The following is an 18,118-nucleotide window of genomic DNA, read 5'->3' on the forward strand; positions in this document are numbered from 1 at the left end:
CATAAAGTTTTTCCTATTTTTTCTTTGTAAAGTAAAGTAGTCAGGAAGACTCCAGAGAGGCACCTTTTACTGTTAGATTTTTTTGTTTGTTTGTTTGATATTTTTGGGAGGGGGTGGAGGGGATTTGTGTTGGTTTTGGATTTTGTTCTGGTAAAGAAATCTGTTGAAAACACTGGGTTGAGATGCAAAACACAGTAATTTGAGAAACATTGCAAAATACAGGCATTGTTCAAATGCCAGTTCCACTGGATGAGGTCACACCTGTAAAGGTAATAAGGAAATTGTCAAACCAGAGACAAGGACACAATTGCTAGTGCAATTCTTTTATTTTATGTTGGACTGGATTTCTTTTTCATCTTCACTTTATTCTGCAGGCAGCAGTTTCTGACCAGGAAAGGAAGAAGATGAAGCGAAAGGGTGACCGCTACTCTATGCAGACCTCTCTCATTGTGGCAGCACTGAAGAGATTGCTTCCAATAGGCCTAAACATTTGTGCTCCTGGAGATCAAGAGCTGATTGCGCTGGCCAAAAATCGATTTAGCATGGTATGTACTCTTTTGGCACTTCTAAAAGGTAGAAATATTTACTAATTAAATCCTTTGAACATTTCACCCTGTGTTCATTCTTACAGCATGACGCAAAGAATCAGGATTGTAATTCTGTTTTATAAGGGCACAGTGGGTGATTATGGTATTTATCTACGTATTTTCCTCATGGTTTAAAACATTTCAGTTTGAACATACTTACGATCAGTATGGACATATTTCAAAATAATCAGTATATGAATTGAGTTAGTATTTAGTAGCTGAACTAGTTTTTTCTCTCTCCTAGTTTTTAATTCAAAGTAGTGTTTGTTATATTTTATGAAGCTTGAATTGGGTTGGACTTGATCTCAAAAGTCTTTTCCAATCTAGTTGATTCTGTGACTGTCATAAAATTAAGAACTAGCTGTTTCCTAACTTCTGTGCCTGATATAACTAATTCCTTTTAATCACTCTCATGTTAATGAAAGAATTTCTGTAGGGATAGACTGTTTTAAAAGTGCTTCTTTTGGGTATATAGTTACAGCACAATAATTTGATTTTTATTTGAAATATACTCCTTTTCTCAAGCTGTAATACTTTCTACACCTAAGGGGGTTATATGACCATTGGACTGCTGAACTGAATGGTATAAAGGTTGCTATAAAAGAGCTCTGCAAAACAAACAGAACTCAAATCATAGAAGGCTCAGTTTATGTTACTGGTTTTATTTGGTCAAACCTTCAGTATTTGGATATTAGCAATTTGAATTCAGGCTCACATTTAGTGTGTTACTGTGAACAGATATGTATGATGCCATCCAGAACTTGATCTGTGAGCTTGGGTAAGAAAAGATTTGTCTCTGAGATTTTTCTCAATCTTTTACATTGTCAGTTTCATTCATCATCTCATGAAGCCCAGGGTTGATATTTAAATGAATCATAATGTTTCCTAATTACCTTCTATTCCTAATTTATATGATTTTTAACCTATTGGCAGAAAGACACCGAAGATGAAGTACGAGATGTCATCCGCAGTAATCTTCACCTTCAGGGCAAGGTAATCTATATGCAGTTTTTAAATTTGATTTTTCTTCCTTTGAACTCATTTTTTGGTGCCATATAATGACAACCTGCTTTGGGTAATTAGGATAACTTGTAGTCCCTTATTCTCTTCTGTCAAGTAACTTGTTCAAGTTCATTGTAAATGTTAGGTATTTAATATGTGTATATATGCTTTATATACAATAACATATAGCCCTCCAAATCTCTCTCCATTCACACCATTAGTACAGACTTGGAGATGGAAAGAAATTCTATCACTGTTTAAACTTCACCTACTATTATTTGAGATAAAGTCTGCAAAATGCTCAAAGGTACTTAGTAAGTGTAAATTAAAAAGAAGATGCCATTTTGGCATACTCTGTAAAGCGAAGAATCCAGTTTTCTCAGTTTGGTTCCTGCTTTTCAGCCCTGGAAAAAGAAAGTATTTTGGGAAAAGTATAGGTTTTTGTTACTGAATTTTAGTTAGTGCTAGGTGAATAGCTTTAGGGGAAAAGTCATGGAATGGCCAGTGTAAATTCCTTTATTAATGCTTCAAATAAAGAAAAAGAAGCCAGAATATGGAAGTGTAATAAAATTCTGCATGTGTCTCCTCTATTGAAGAAAGATGGAACTGGACCTATGGATGTTGCTTTACTTAGGATTTTCCTCTACCTCCTTCCCTGCCTCATGTTTTATTCACCTCAAGAAAAAACTAAACTACTGTTTTCTGTGCTTATTAAAAGGTCACAAAAGAGTAAACATGAGTTGAAAATCTGGTGCTTTTTTTTTCTGAACAGTTATTTAAGAATCATTCAGAAGACTAGATTCCACTGCAGTCAGTGCATGGCAGTAATTTTTTTTTTTTTTTTTTTTTTTTTTTTTTTTTTTTTTTTGTTTTGTTTTTTTTTTTTTGTTTTGTTTTGTTTTGTTTGTTTAATGAGCTGGTATTGGGATGTTTTTTCCTGAATAATAGGTAAAGATTACTTTTCTCCCATCATGTTTTCTATATGTTGCTGCCATGTTAACAACAAAAGTGTTTAATTCAATAGCTTTAAGTTACAGGGTTTGCATGTAGAAAAGTTTACTCTAAAAGGAAAAGATTTGGTTAAATCCTAAAACCTCGAAATAATTATCCTTATATAGCAAATGTTGTTATATTACTCAGAAGCAGAAAATACTGCAAAGTACTAGAAAGAAAGCATTTCTGAAGATCTTAAGAGCAACAGTACTTAAACAATGTGAATGCCATGAACATAAAACATTTGAACATGAGGTGATTTTGTATATAAACTTCAATAGTGCTTTCTTAGTGATAATGATAGATATTTCAGTTCTGATGTTTTCAATATGTGTACACTGTAATTTTGTGAGCCATGCAGTTATAAGTCTTGCCTGGGATTTCATATTGCTATTTAGCACTTATACTGTTTTAACTACTTCAGTTTCTGTTTTGTTTCTTCAGTGGCACATTCTGCTGTTAAGAAATGTCTGTCTGTTACTGCTTTGTTGCCTGGAAGTCATGATACATCCTAATACCTTGGCCTGTGTTTTCTCTTCAGAAACTTCTTATGCTTAAATTAAAAGTTTGCTGTTGTTAAGCAACATACATCTTCTCTGTTTATACTACATGAGAATAAAAGTACTTTTAAATTTCTTAGATTGATGCAATTTCACAGTGTCTTGATGATTAAGACAAAAGTAACTTTAGCTAATCCAAAGTCCACACTGTTGCATTTTCCATTTGTAAACTTTTCATCAGTGACTATAGAATTTCCTATTTTTAAATGCATTCCCAGTGGAAAATGGAAATCTGAAAGAGAACCACATAGTACATAGATAAAAAACTAAACTGCTTGTAGTTAGCTTTATTTTATACCTGTTTAGATATTGCTTTATTAACTTTTAAAAGTCTGATTTAGACCTGTATGTGACAAGTAAACTGCAGACAAAATGATGGTTTATCAGTGACACATTCTAAAGTTAACACTATATGTAAGTGCGTAAGTAATTACTTAAAGTATATTGTCTAGAGTTAAATCCAGTAGTTATGCACAGATTACAATACAGTTTATTCCATAATTCTCTGATGTCGTTAGGATTTAGTCACTATACAGTCAAGTATAATGTTTGAATAATAACAAGATGTTTCTTGTTAAAAAAATGATGCCATCATGCATAAACTACCCTTTTGTTGTTTGATTGAGTCAGATATAATGGGAATGTAGGCCAAATAGTCTTATAAATTTAAATTACTATTTTCTACTCTGAATAAATATGTAACTTAGTTATAGTGGTGTTTGTGTAAAGTGGCTTTCAAAATACAAGAAAAAATGCTTCTTTTGGAAAGGCTGGTTTTCTTACAACCATAGCAATATTCCTTCTTCAAATCGTGCTTTCTGTTACCACTTCTTCTCACAGACACCTAACATTCTGTTATTTACATAAAAGCTAAAATGTAATTTATCTGAATTCCTTTTTGTAGTACTGCACTGTTAGAGAATCATTCTTCTGAATCTTTAGCTATTAATGTTGTGGCGTCTATTTCATGCATTTGTCTACCTTTGTCTACATTTGTACATTTGTCTTCACCCTGTTTCTGTCTTTCCTTTCCTTGCATGCCTGCATGCTGTTACTCAGTACCAAGCCTTTTATTTCAAGAAATTGATGACGAAACTTGCATTCATTTTGACATGGATGAAGCTCAAGTCACCACAATCTTCTTCCAGCCTTTATAATTCACACCTTGAAATGCCAACTACTCATACCCTTAGAAAACTACCTATACAAAAAAACTGTACCTTGATAGAATGTGAGGAGTCCTCAGATCAAAAGACATCTCCACCTGTGATTAAAAAGTCTTTTGTGGACTATCCATTCATGATGATCCAGTCAGATGCTCACAAAAAGACTGTGGATGTGACAGTTTTTAAGAAATGGAAAAGCCGAAAGGTGGAAGAAATGCCTGCAAAATGTGGCTTTCTAGGTTATAATAAGCTAATAATGAACGACTGTGTAAGTTTTTAACTGTTCCTGGAACTTGAGTATCAACATGTATCATAATATGTTTTATGGAGGTGAATTAGCGTTATTGTCTCATCTTAGGCACAAATTGAAATCTGGATCCACAAAGAAGTTTTAGACAAGTAAGTGTTGAGTTCAAGGCCTGTAGAAGTCTGTAGGGGTTAGCCCCCCGAGTTCTTCAGCCATTCAGGCCAGTGTGTCTTCAACAGTAACTGCATAATCAGGAATGAACACGGTCCACAGTTCTCAGTAAAACGGGTCATCAGTGTCATTGGCACAGTAAATGGTTGCAAAATGTGTTGCATCAGTCTTGATTCGCAGAAGGACTAGGGAGACAAAAACAAACCAAGAAAGAAATCACCAATTGTAGAACAGAGAATTCCAGATTAATGAACTAGAAAAAAAGAAATATAAAGAGAAAAACTTGATAAAAACCATTTTGCTTCTTACAGTTCTTTATAAGTTGTAGGCTGTTAAGCAAATGGATCTTGATTTTCATTTTTCCAAATTAACTTTTAATTTTTTAGCTAATAATCAGTAAAATTAGGATTTTCTAACAATTAAAAAAAAAAAATTAAATAGACCTAAATAGCAATACTGCCAATTTCTAGGACTGAAAACTAAGTAACCCCATCCGGAGCAACAATTTCAATGTTGTTTCATTTAATAATGGGAAAGGCAGTGTACTAGGTTATGTCTGTGTACCTCATACTCATTACTTTACCTCAAATATTATGTTCATTGCTGATGCCAGTGCTATTTGTTGACCAATGATTTTTGCTATTTGTATGATTATTAGTGTTTTGGTTCTGTGGGACAGGTTGCCCACAGAAACTGTGGACGCATCATCTCTGGAAGTATTCAAGGCCAAGTTGGACATGGCTTTGAGAAATCAGGTCTGGTGGAAGGTGTCCTTGTGTATAGCAGAGGGGTTGCAACTAGATGGCCTTAAAGGTGCCTTCCAACCCAAAACACTTTATGTTTTATAGAAGCTCTTACAAAGCATTGCAGAAATTAGTCTTGTTCTCACAGTGTAATGGATGCTGTATGAGTTAGACATGTAAAAGTGTAGGTTAGCCATATAAAGTGTTTTAGTTTACCTTTGAAGTAGTTTCTCTACTAGTTAAACTAGTTTGGAACATTTTGCCTTGACATGTGAAATCTTTCTCCTGCAGCTTGAGGATCCCGCCATTAGATGGCAGATGGCACTTTACAAAGATTTGCCAAACAGGACTGAAGATTCCTCAGATCCAGAGAAGACTGTGGAAAGGGTCCTTGATATAGCTAATGTGCTGTTTCACCTGGAACAGGTTAGAGACCTTTTACCAATTCCATTGCTTCTTAATCTGAATAAAAGTATTCAGGCTTTCATTTCTACTTTCACCTACTGTATTTAATGTTATATTCTGTCTTCTTTCTTTTGATGGCTACTGTTTACATGCCTAATCCTGTGTTTTGTAGTCCAGTATCATGATCATATGTATCCCACAGTGTATCTGCAGCAGCTCCAACAACAATTTGTTTGGCTGATCTGGCAAACTCATATATTCCTTGCTGTATTCAAGAAACAGCCGAAGCAGGTTGGAGGAATAATTTTTTCTGAAAAAGACCTGTCAGAAATTTTAAGTTGCTTCATAATATGGCACAAAGCTCTATTGTATTATTTATTATTTTTTGCATTAATATGGAAGCTTCCCATGTGACCTGAACTACAATAACTTTTACTTAAGTAATTCTGTATTTTATTTTGTGTTCTTCCCATATTCTTTAAAATATGAAGTTAAAAAATCTCCTATATGGGTACATCTTACAAGTCAAAGACTTGTAAGATTGACAAATTTTTGTGACTTTTCTTTTTGAATTATTATCTATTTTACACTTTAGTTTTATTATGCTTTTCCTTTTTAAAACGTAGTGAACAAACAGGACATTAACCTGGAGGGTGTTCCTAATGACAGAGATGAGCACTGCTGGTTGCACTCCATAGGCTACAAACTGTCTTCATATAAATTTCAATTTTTTTTTTCCTTTTCAAAAAACATTTGAAAATTCAAGGTTCTCTTGCATTCTCATTAGATTAGTTGGTTGCACTCAGAAAGCTTTGAGATCCAATGTCAGGAATGTTTCTTCACTGTCAGGAGGTCACTAGTTCAGTCAACAGGAACCAGAGAGATGTGTGATGTGCTTGTATGTACACTCTGCAGAAGGTGTGTTGATGTGAATAGCTGTGTTCTGTCTGTTGCATCACACAACTCTTCTTCATACAGTTTGCCACATCTGGATTTGCTGTAAGTTCAACAGCTTCACACAGTTTGGTAGAAGAGTATGAAGAGTCATCACTAAATTTTACCTGTTGCTGAATATGTGTGGAGCAAGCAAGAATGATAGAATATGGAAGTAAATCCTTGTCAATCATCATCTGAGAGTGAGGAGAGGAGAATGGGTGCTGGTTTGAAAGGGTTGCTCTGAGTAAAGATTAGAGTTAAGCTAGAAATATTGGGGGGAAGGGAGGGAAAGGTTTTCTTTTCAACCTTGATTTTTTTAAAGTTGACTTAGGTGATCCAGCAGTACTACGGAACAGGATGGATTCCCATTGTAATACCAGATCAACACTTAAGATCAGTACTTCTGATCAGACTTAAAAAATGACTTGTTGACAAGTTTTCTGCTTTTTTTTTATGGCTACCTGACACCTATTTGTTTAAAGATTTAGCTCCAGAGCTTTACTTATCTTCTGTAGATAAATGCCCAGGAGCTTTTGTTACTGAAATGGGAAATCTGGTGTCTAAAATTAATGAATACATGAGCACTTCATCTGTTTTTATGATAGTCTTGAGTAATCCTTTACTCTCTGTATACAAGTACTCTGTCCTTCATATATACGTACTCTTAATGCTTTCTGTATGCACTGGCAACAATCAGTCCATTCTTTGTATTTTCTTTCCATGCAGACCTAACTTCTTTGTTTTACTGTTTTCAGAAATCTGCTTGCGTAGGCCGAGGCTATTTCTTTTGGGAAAGTATAGAGGGATTTGTAATTGTTTGTGAAGATATTACTAATTACCTAACTTTCACATTTGGGTTTGTCTGACTTTTAAATTATTAGTGCTGGCTTTTTTTTTTTGTTTTGTGACTGTCAATGTCTTTGCGGTGAACATTTTTTTGATGCTTTCTCTTAAAAAATATTTTTCATTTGTATTTTATCTTTTAGAAAGTGCTTGCTTAAGATTGCTAACATTTAATCTTCCAAGTATATAATTCACAGAATGGCAGTGTTTTTATCTGTTTAAATGTTCATAGTTTAACTATTTTTTGTGTGTGTGTGTTTCACTAAACTGGATAACCAAATTTGGATTGATTATTGAATCTACATAAATATCAGAATTATCACTACATATTTTACATATAAGGCTTGATTTTATTACAAGGGAGAATTACCAAGACTTTCAGGGTAGAAAAGCTAACTTCCACTGGCTTCTTTGATGCTGCTGGAACACAGAGGAGTGTAGTTGTTTGTAAAAGAAACAAACCCCTCATAAAAACAAAACCTCACACCCGAAGTTCAGCCCCCCCCCACCCCCTAACTCTACAATAGTTTCATAGGTTAAATTATAGAATATTTATAGAATATTTATGGAAGATGTGTGAAATAAATCACAGCAACTGTAAACAGGCTGTGGGAAAGGAGTGATGTATAGCATAGCCTTCGATCATAGTTCCCAGTTATCCAGGTTATGTGCAGAAGTATGCAGGTGCACAGTAGTAGTTTTCATTGTGTGGAAACAAGAATAAAAGCTGGAAGAAGAAACCCTGAAAGCATAAAAGATAAAGATGGAGCACACCCTATTTCACCTCATGCTACTGTAGAGCCAAGATGCAGAAAGAGAATATATTTTAAGACAAAGCTGTAGTTTTATGAAATGTAGCTCAAGTATTTTAAGTGCATTCTGTCTATGCTCCTTCATAGAAAAGATTCAGTCCTTAGTCTTTGTAGTTGTCACTGTTTTTTGACGTTAATTCTTTTCCATTGTAGCTGATCAAGGCAAATATTACAAATAAAAGATTATTTATATCCATGAAAATGTCTTTAAAAATATTACCTGAGGCAATGTGAAGGTGTACAATTTACCTGTACATGTGTAAAGAGTTACATATAAAAGAGAATGAATGAAAATTATTTGCATTAAAAGTTAAGGCTTCCTGCGAGATGACGTTATTCTATCTAAAAGATAGAAAAAGTAGAATGAAGTAAAAAAAGAATATCGATATCATACCAGAAAAGGGAGATTTTTGCTTTAAGTTTATTTTCTAAATTCTGATTTTGTGATTTGGCTTAATGCTTGAACTCTGTCTAGAGCACTTTCTGATCTATTCTTCTTCTGTTGCTTTTCTACTTGATGTACCTGTTAACTAACATTTTTACTACTATTACTGTTTCCAGACACTAGGGACATTGCCACATTAGTTTTCCATGTGTATTTTGTGTAACAGGTTGAGCATCCTCAGCGGTCCAAAAAAGCAGTGTGGCATAAGCTGCTGTCTAAACAGAGGAAAAGAGCAGTAGTGGCCTGCTTTAGAATGGCACCATTGTATAATCTGCCAAGGTAAGATTGTTCTGTCTTTCTGTCTTGCTATTTGGCAAGCTCAAAAGGAGAAAAAAATGAAAAACAGTAATTGTTATTATAGTTTGTATATTGCTTTCTTTTATTAGAATTAATTACTTTTATCTTCTGAAAAGAATAACAAAAAATATAATTTTTCATTTCTGATTTCAAGTTTAAACCCGAACATTAAAAAAATGCAATTATTTGAGCACAATCCAAAGGTATCTGTTGCTGTTACCTCAATATTTGTATTAAGAATATAAAAATATTTCATATTAAAAATAAAACTCAGCAATGTGGAAATTTATATTATTTATTTATTATATTTAAATTTCTTTAAATTTATGTTTATTATCTCTTCCTAAATAATTATTACAATGTTTGAGTATCAGTTTTACAAGCTACTGAGACACAGTTTTAAATGAAACATTTTAATGTAAACTTTCTTTTTAAATGAGTGCTTTGATTGGTTTAACCATGGAAATTTTGCTTCCCTTTTAAATTATTGCTCTAATGACTGGACAGTTCTTCAAGCTAAATGAAATTCATATTGACCAAATCTTCTTTTCAAAAATTTACAGCTTTTGTTTTCAATCTTCCTTTTTAGACACCGAGCTGTCAATCTCTTTCTTCAAGGCTATGATAAATCCTGGATTGAAACAGAAGAACACTATTTTGAAGACAAACTGATAGAAGACTTAGCAGTACGTCTGGGTGAAAGGGTCATAGGAATGTATTATGGATTAACATTTATCTAGTAATAATTATAAATCTGGGATGTAGCTAAGATATCACTTAAGCTATCTCTACCCAAAGGGATGAGCTATAACCATGTCACCCTGGTAGCTTTTTAAGAATTACACATGATGAAGACTCCAAAATCCCCTCAGGCTGTTTGCTTCAGGGCTTCAATAACCTTTTATAAAGCTTTTTTCTAAACTGTGTGCTGTCATTCCCCTATCTCTTATCTTCTGCCCTGTGGAGAACTGGAACAGCCTATTCCCTCCTGTTTTGCAGCTAACCTTTGTGTATTTGAGGACTGCATAATCCACATTAAAGCCATTTAAGTCAAAAGGTTAGAATATGAAACTAGAAGAATCTAGTCTTAGATCAATCAGTTCCTTAGAAGCTGTCAGTGTCTGCTTCTTCACAGAAGAATCGCTATATCAGGGACATGAAGATTTTTCCCAGTGGTCAAGTGTTAGAGCCATGTCTTTAGTCTTATAGATACCTACAGGGATTTTCACTTTAGTCTGAGGTCTTCATCCCTTATAGCTGCCTCTCTGAAAGGTAGCTTTTTCACAACTTGAGCAAGAACTAGTACTAGGAACTGATTCATTCCCTGGGAGGTCCGACAGAGCACAGTCTGAATTCAGTCTTTTTATTGCAAGGAGAGAGCCTGCTCTCTGCAATAGAGAGAAGAAGCTAACCATAAAACTTCTATGAGAAAAAAAAGTAATAATCTGCTTTTACTGCTTAAAGCTTATGCTTAAAGCCAGCTACCCAACTTGTAAACAATTTTGAGAATTAGGATCAAAATAGTGAAAGGGAAATCAGCAGCGATGGGCTCAAAACAGACAGTCTGTGGAAGTTCAGTTTTGCTAGCACATATGCAGAATTAATTTCTTGTATAAACAAGCATAGTGAAAAAACAAGAGACTTCCACAAATGTTTACTTTTAAACTGACATCCTTCTATATCCCAACACAATGCAAGTGTTCTAAATAGTGCAGGTTCAGTCTCAAAAATAATTATATTTTAGCAGTTGAGAGCATGAGTGTGCAGTGGAACAACAAGGTCTATATATATGTGCAGTTTTGCTCCCTGAATCTTCTCTCCTTAGGCCTGTTATACAAAAGTGATACTCCTCCTCCACTCCTTGTGAAATTAAAGGAGAAAAGCATACACTTGTGCTATTTGAGGAGCTTAATTGTGCTGATTCTTAATTCTGATTCAACAAATCAAGCCTCTGAGGGAACTAGATTTTTGATGTTTGATGTTAGTGTCATAAGATATTACTATTTATTAATTGTAAAAATGCTTCTGCTTAAATAAATAGGTTATATTAACACTTAAGCTTATTTGACATAATAATTTGATTTGTTTTATTGGTAGATGTTAGTGGACATAATAACTTGTAGGAACAATATGTTTAATAGAAATTTATATTTTATAAAATAATAATAATACAATTAGATTGTATAAAATAATTTTTTTAAAGTCTTCAATATTTAGAAATGGCAGTTAAAACTTACCAACCCATTTGTTCTACTCTCCTATGTTACATTCAGGTAAAGCTTTTGTTTTTAGACTTAAATAATTATAGGGCAAGTGTCTCAAGACATTGAAAATTAAGCATACTTATTTCCCAGAAATGTCAAAAAATCATTGTTTCTAGTGTTCATGGTGTGCTTAATAATGAGTTCTACTTAACTCAGTCACTGGTGAATTTGATCCTCTATTTAATTTCAATAAATCTATGTAAACTAGAAACATATTAACACAACTTCTGCCCTTTTGTTTCATCAGTTTTTATACATTAGGGTGGTATTCTGGTTGATAACATTATGAAGTATGGAATACTGCCAGTTAATTAAAGAGAAAGGTCAGTGTTCTAAGTGAGATTGAAATAAAGAGCAGGGGAAGACATCCATAATTGTTCTGGTCTTGTTATGGATACTGTAAATACTATCACATACTGAAAAATGTGAAATGAACCTTGTATGGCCATCATAGAGTGGCATAGGGAACAACTGTTGTGCATAGACATGAACTGAATGGAATTCTCCGCTCCAACCAGTCATGTTTGGCACAGCTGTGTGGGAAAGGTGGACTTCACAAGCTCATAGAAATACTAGTATTCATAAACATCTATAAGCATTTCCCCCAGGAATCTATTTGGCATGCAAAATTTTTTTTCTTAATAAACAACAATCCATTTTCCTTGTATTTCTTAAGTGGCCAACCCATCCTTATTGATTAACAGATAACATATGGGAATATAATAATATATTATTCATGCTGTCCTATCAATGTATGGAATTCTTTTTATCTGTATTTTTGTGTATAGTACTAGATGAAAATAAAGGGGAGGAGTGGGCAGGTTTTATGCAACCAATTTTCTTTGAGCTACTAGATTCTTCATAGAAAAAAGTGTTTGGATGAAGCAATTTTGTTAATAACCTGATAGGCAAAACTTACTTTCTGAAATGTTTTTTGACAAATGATAAGAAGTCAGAGGACAGATTTTTATAGATGCTTTTCAGAACACTGCTTTGGTCATTCTCATTATAGTGTTTAGGACTACATTTTTCTTTCACAGAAAACCAAATAGAGCTGCCTAAAACTGAAAGCAAAATAACCACATGAAAAAAGAACCCTCTTTATGCATTTATGCATATTATAGCATCATAAATAATATTTTTTGTACATTATTGATTTGTCATCGCCTAAAATTCTACGTCCTGCCTACATTTCTATTGTTGGTAGATAGAGCTCCTTATGTCTAAAACTGTTGGTAAGCTTCGGGTTTGGATTTCTTCTCCCTCAAAGTCTCTGAGTTTCTCAGTGAACATTATACCAAGCATAGATTTGAAATGGGATTCTCATTTTTATCTGATGAAGCTGGTTAACATAGCAACAGACAGTATAGTAGTAAATGATGGCATCTGGTTACCACCAGTTCTGGATAACAGAGTAAAAGATTGGAGTTATTTTCAGAATCTAGGAAAGAGGATTTTTATGTGGAGAGGAAATCCAAAGCTTCGCAAGTGGTATCATCTTTGTAAGTCTTCATGATCATAAACAGAGTTGGAGTTCATTTTTTTCATATTTTGCCTGGAGGTTGCTTCCTCCTGGTTGTCCAAATCAAAATTACGTATGCTAATAGTTAATGTTTAGTAAATTGCACAGAGGAAAATATTTATTACTATAGATAATTGAATATACTTTTAAAATCTCTTTTTTTCCCTAAAGAAACCTGGAGAGGAACCACCAGAAGAAGATGAAAGCCTTAAAAGAGTTGATCCTTTACATCAACTTATTCTTCTATTCAGTCGAACAGCCTTGACTGAAAAATGGTAGGGATGGTGTGAGAGGCTACAGAGTGTATGCAGATTTTCAGATTACTCCTGTATTTGAAGTCATATATGTCTCTTTTCAAGTGAGGTTGCATAAGCTAGGCCAAAACGTGCGTATGAACATACGGTGAGTTTGAGTTACACTCAAACCTCTTTAGTTTGTGGTATGCAAAGAGATTTCTGTCATGACTTTTTCACAGTTATGGGTGCTTTGTTCAGGGTTCACTACTCCTCTGTCTTCTGTCCATGTTCCATATTGACAGTTATATTCTGAATATGAAATACATTCTAAGTATAATTAAAAATAAACTATATTCACTTTACTGATTTACATGTTTATGAATTTCTGAGTACTGTGTTTGTAGCTGGCTGTAACTTTCTGTTTGTGTAAGTTAACCAAGTCTTCATTTTCCAAAAATAGTTTTTATGAGCATATTTATTTTTAATTATTTATGAGCATAGAAATTATTTTTTAAAAATGAAGATGTTAAAAATATTTTGGCACCTCAATTCTACTGTAATGGCTCTAATCTTCCTAATTTTACCTTTCTTCTCTTTATTAACCAGCAAACTGGAAGAAGATTTCCTGTATATGGCCTATGCTGACATTATGGCAAAGGTAACTTGTTTGATATTTATTGCTTATTTTGTGTTTTAATTAAGTTGGTGAAAAGATCAAGAGAAATAATTTGTAAAGTGTTATCAGTAAATTCCAAGTTATCAGCAAATGTTTTCTTTCTACATGGTCTCAGAGCTGCCATGACGAAGAAGATGATGATGGTGAAGAAGAAGTGAAGAGTTTTGAGGTAAGATTATACTTGTTTTGTTTTTCTTGTCATGTTAGACATTATTTCATAGCTTCCAGCTGACATTTACGTTTTTTGGTTCATGGCTTACTGCAGCTTATTATGCCAGTGGACTGCATGTCACAAGCTGGATATGGCAGATATGAGTCCCCAGATTAATATTAGTGAAACAAAAACATGCACAGTATTATGTCATATAACATTAAATAGAGAACAGTTCAGTGGATCTAACATATTTGTCTCATTTAACTTTAACTTTTTGGATAGGTATTACAGACAGTAATTTATTCTAAAAGTCTGATAATAACAGACTGTATCTATTAAGTTATTCTACCCTACCTTTAGTTTGGATCTTAAAAATATTATAATACTACTTTTTGCAGTAGCCATTTACATTCAGTACCAGTAATTCAAACAGTAGTTTTATATTCACATATATGTTAGTTTTTCTTAATAAAATGTGAACTTCTGTTCATTGGCACTGCTAAGATTTTTGCTTGTGTTGAGAATAGGAAATCTATATTTATTGCTGTTGATTGTTGAGTTTTTAGTGATTGTCCCTGTTTAAGAATATACACGTGAGTTGATCACAAGTGTAAGAGTTGAATTCTTGTCATGTGCTTGCTCTGGGATCTGTCTCTCTTTTTTCCATTATAAAATGGAGTTTGCAAGAAATTTGTTTCTTCTGAGGGGCACTGAGGCTCTCTAATATTTTTAATATTTTAATGTGTTTTGGCATATTATGATTCTGTCATTAAAACGTGTCTCTTGTGTCTTTCAAATCAATTAGTTCTTACATTTCATATCCCTACTATAAAACAGAAACATGAAGTAAACACTTCTATTATTTCTTAAAAAAATTCTAAATATACTGATTGGTTTGCTGTAGAACTATCTGTGCTGTTCTGATTGTTGAGGAGTGGTTTGGATCATGTTTACTTTTACTCCATTGTTTTATAGACATAGAATATTCTGTATGTTTTTTACATGATGCTGCATGATACAGGACTGAATTATTTAAGTACATATTCCCTATTTGACTGTATAAAGAAATCAGAAAGAATATCAATACTAAATTCTTTTCAATCACTCAGGAGTCCAGTTGAGTTCCAAGTAATATACCTAATATATAATTTTTCATTTCTTGGTAAATATCTCAGTATGAACCCAAATTTCAGTGGGTTTTTCTAATTTTTTTTTTCTTCTTTGGGAATGCGGTATATGACTTACCATTGACAAAGAATATTCATTCCTATAGGCTCTTATCAGTTAGCCTGTACATACTTGTTAGATATCAAAAGCCTCGTGCTTATGGATAAGAAAATTGTTAAATAGGAAATCATTGAAGTGTATGAAAATTTATCAATAAGGAATTTGTTAGTGCTCCTTACCTAAATTATACTGGGTTCTTTGTTCAGCATTCAATTTTTTGTCTTGAGAGAAGATCCTATTCATTTGTTTCTCTTTATTGTTTCTCCTGTAGCTGTGAAACTTATGTTTAAATAATGTATTTATATGTTCAAAAGACAATTTTGTGTATGTATTTGGTCAGTCACCTGCAGAAAAAAATTTTGGACTTCTTTTTCTTATTACTATTTCGCTTCTTGTCCTTGCCCTTCCTTAAGGTGACAGGATCACAACGCAGCAAGGTAAAACAAAAAAATATGTGTGTATTTGTCTGGGTCTAATTTTGTGATTTTTCAGGCCCAACATCTTGGATAAGTTCAACTAAAGGGTCTTGAAATCATTTTTAACGTTTCAGTTGCAGCATGACATCTCTATCAAACCCTTTTTGTGCGCAAGCTCTTTAAGGATTCCAGGAATTATTTATGCAGAATATACCATGTACATTGTGGTACTGTTTTGGGAAAACAGAGTGTTGTTTGGCTTGTTCATGTTGTTTTGCTTTTCATGCCTTTTGTACATCAGTTATCTTCTTTCTGGTTAGAACTTAGTTTGAATTATTAAAACAACTTTTTTGGTTATTAAAGGAAAGTAGTTGAACTTTTCTTCTGTATCTTAGCAGACACATATTTAGTGTGATATAATGGTAGAGCATTTGTCACAGGGAGAGCATCAGTCATAATTCATGTCTGATTCAGATCCTTTGGAACTGAGTCCTTAGCCTTCATTATAGTATTTGACAGAAACTCCTTAGATACTCCCCTACCTTAAACGAGTCCTATTTCTTCCATGTTTTCTCTAAGAACATAGAGGCAATAGCTCTGATAATTCAGTGTTAATTTTTTTTATTGCCTCAATTTCTTACACAGCCTTTTGTGTCTCACCATGAAAGCCTCACCATTTGTTTCTGAAAGGTGTCCCATGGCTATGCAGCAGACTACTTGCTTGTTTCATGCAGGTAGGAGTCTCAGTTCCCACTGTTGACTCAGGCCACTTGCTGGTAGCGCCGAAAGGATGATAGTCTGAGAGAAGGTATGGTGTGTGGAGTAGATGATTTTTGGTTCTGAGGTGTTTAAATACAGTTATTTGTACTGTGGCTAATGACAACTAGAGTAAGAAAAGATGACTTGCTTGAGGTTTGAAATGCAAAGATTTAGCAAATGGTGAGACTTCAGTCAGTAACTTCTAATTTATTTTTATGTGGCAACGCAGGGAAACAATTGTAACCTTCTCCATGGAAAAGAACAAGGTGATTTGATATTTTATTTGCTAGCCTTCTATTAACATTCAGATCATGAAAGAAAGAGGTTCCCATGCATCTGTGGGGAGAGAGCATGTATCTCAGGATCAACTATACTCTTGCTCCTTAAAAAATTTGCACAGGTCTGTTCCACCTTCATATGATAAAGGCATTATCCTGGAAGATGAATGTACTCACAAAAAGTTACTTAAAAGGTATTGTAATTTCTACAAACACAAAGTGGTGCATATTAAAAAACCCCGAAGAAAATATATAAGCAATCTCATAATATCTTTTTTTGTTTTTTAGTTCCAATAATTCAACTAATCAAATACTACATATCTATCATTCTGCTTATCTGGTTACCATACACTAAGTCTTATATGCTCCATAGAAAATTTTTTTTGCTGACTGTGAAGTATTTTAAAAGGGAAAAAAAAAGCACAAGAAGAAATAACCCTTGCTTCCTTCATACATGGCATTAAACAGTTGTGCAGATGTGAAACTGTACATACCAGCTGCGTGTGTGCTTGTGTGTGCATTTGTGTGTTTCTGTCTGGTAATCATACTTCAATGTTTAAGGCAGTTCTTTTATTCTATCCTGTGTGTGCATGTGTAGTGAGTGACTGTCCAATTTGTATGGGGATAAAACTCTACTGCTCCTCTAGAGTTTAAAAATGTGTGGTGTTCGAAATCTTGCAGTCAGAACAATAGAAACATTGGGGCAAGCTTAGAATGTAATGAAAATGCCGAGTGTATTTTATCGACAGTTTTCTTGTCCCTATCTCGTGCAGTGTAGTCTCATTTTTGTACAATTAATCTGTGTTGGGTTAATAGTGTGAACAATAGAGACGTGACAATAATGTTCTCTGTATGTTAGTATGTTTCTGTCAGCATTTACGTGCTAGTATTTCCTTCAAGTTATTACAGCTGTCTTTGCCTCTTCCCCTTTGTCTCTAAGTTAACTTTTTGTCATATTGAACAGATGTTCAATTGACTTTGTGTAAAGTTGGTGTCACTATCTCCTTTGATTCTATCTAATAGGAAATTTTTTCAAATCAAACTGTTTCACTAGCTGAATGTAAATAATTTTCTGCATTTGAGTCACTTCTACATATTAATGCATACTAAATACCTGTAGGATGAAAACTCAAAGAGTCAAAATTTAGGTCATATTTTTAAACTCATTTGTATTACGTTGATTTAAATTGACTCTTCACAGGAAGAAAAGAAATGGGGGAAATAGAGCTTCCTGTGTCAGTTCTTTTCATTCCTGTTACTGGTAGCAACTTTGTTGATAGACTTCTGCATTCACAAATGTTTTGACAAAATAATATGTGGTGCTGTCACTTACCTCAGACAAAAATTTTCAAGTTTCTATACATGGAAATAACACAACC

General features: G+C 33.7%; 1 protein-coding gene across 1 annotated transcript in view; it reads left to right on the top strand.

The window, feature by feature from the left end:
* The window catches only part of RYR2 (ryanodine receptor 2), a gene marked incomplete at its 5' end in the record, with an annotated part of 385,437 nt that overhangs the window by 316,257 nt on the left and 51,062 nt on the right, over positions 1-18,118 (top strand). Inside the window, 8 exons of the mRNA XM_083858180.1 lie at positions 375-545; positions 1,521-1,580; positions 5,761-5,895; positions 9,077-9,189; positions 9,797-9,893; positions 13,165-13,268; positions 13,836-13,887; positions 14,021-14,074. Of these exons, the coding sequence (XP_083714306.1) occupies positions 375-545; positions 1,521-1,580; positions 5,761-5,895; positions 9,077-9,189; positions 9,797-9,893; positions 13,165-13,268; positions 13,836-13,887; positions 14,021-14,074 (786 nt within the window). The remainder of the gene's footprint in view (positions 1-374; positions 546-1,520; positions 1,581-5,760; positions 5,896-9,076; positions 9,190-9,796; positions 9,894-13,164; positions 13,269-13,835; positions 13,888-14,020; positions 14,075-18,118) is intronic.

This window comes from Zosterops lateralis (genome assembly GCF_965231275.1).
Source record: "Zosterops lateralis genome assembly, chromosome: 3".
Lineage (NCBI taxonomy): Eukaryota > Metazoa > Chordata > Aves > Passeriformes > Zosteropidae > Zosterops > Zosterops lateralis.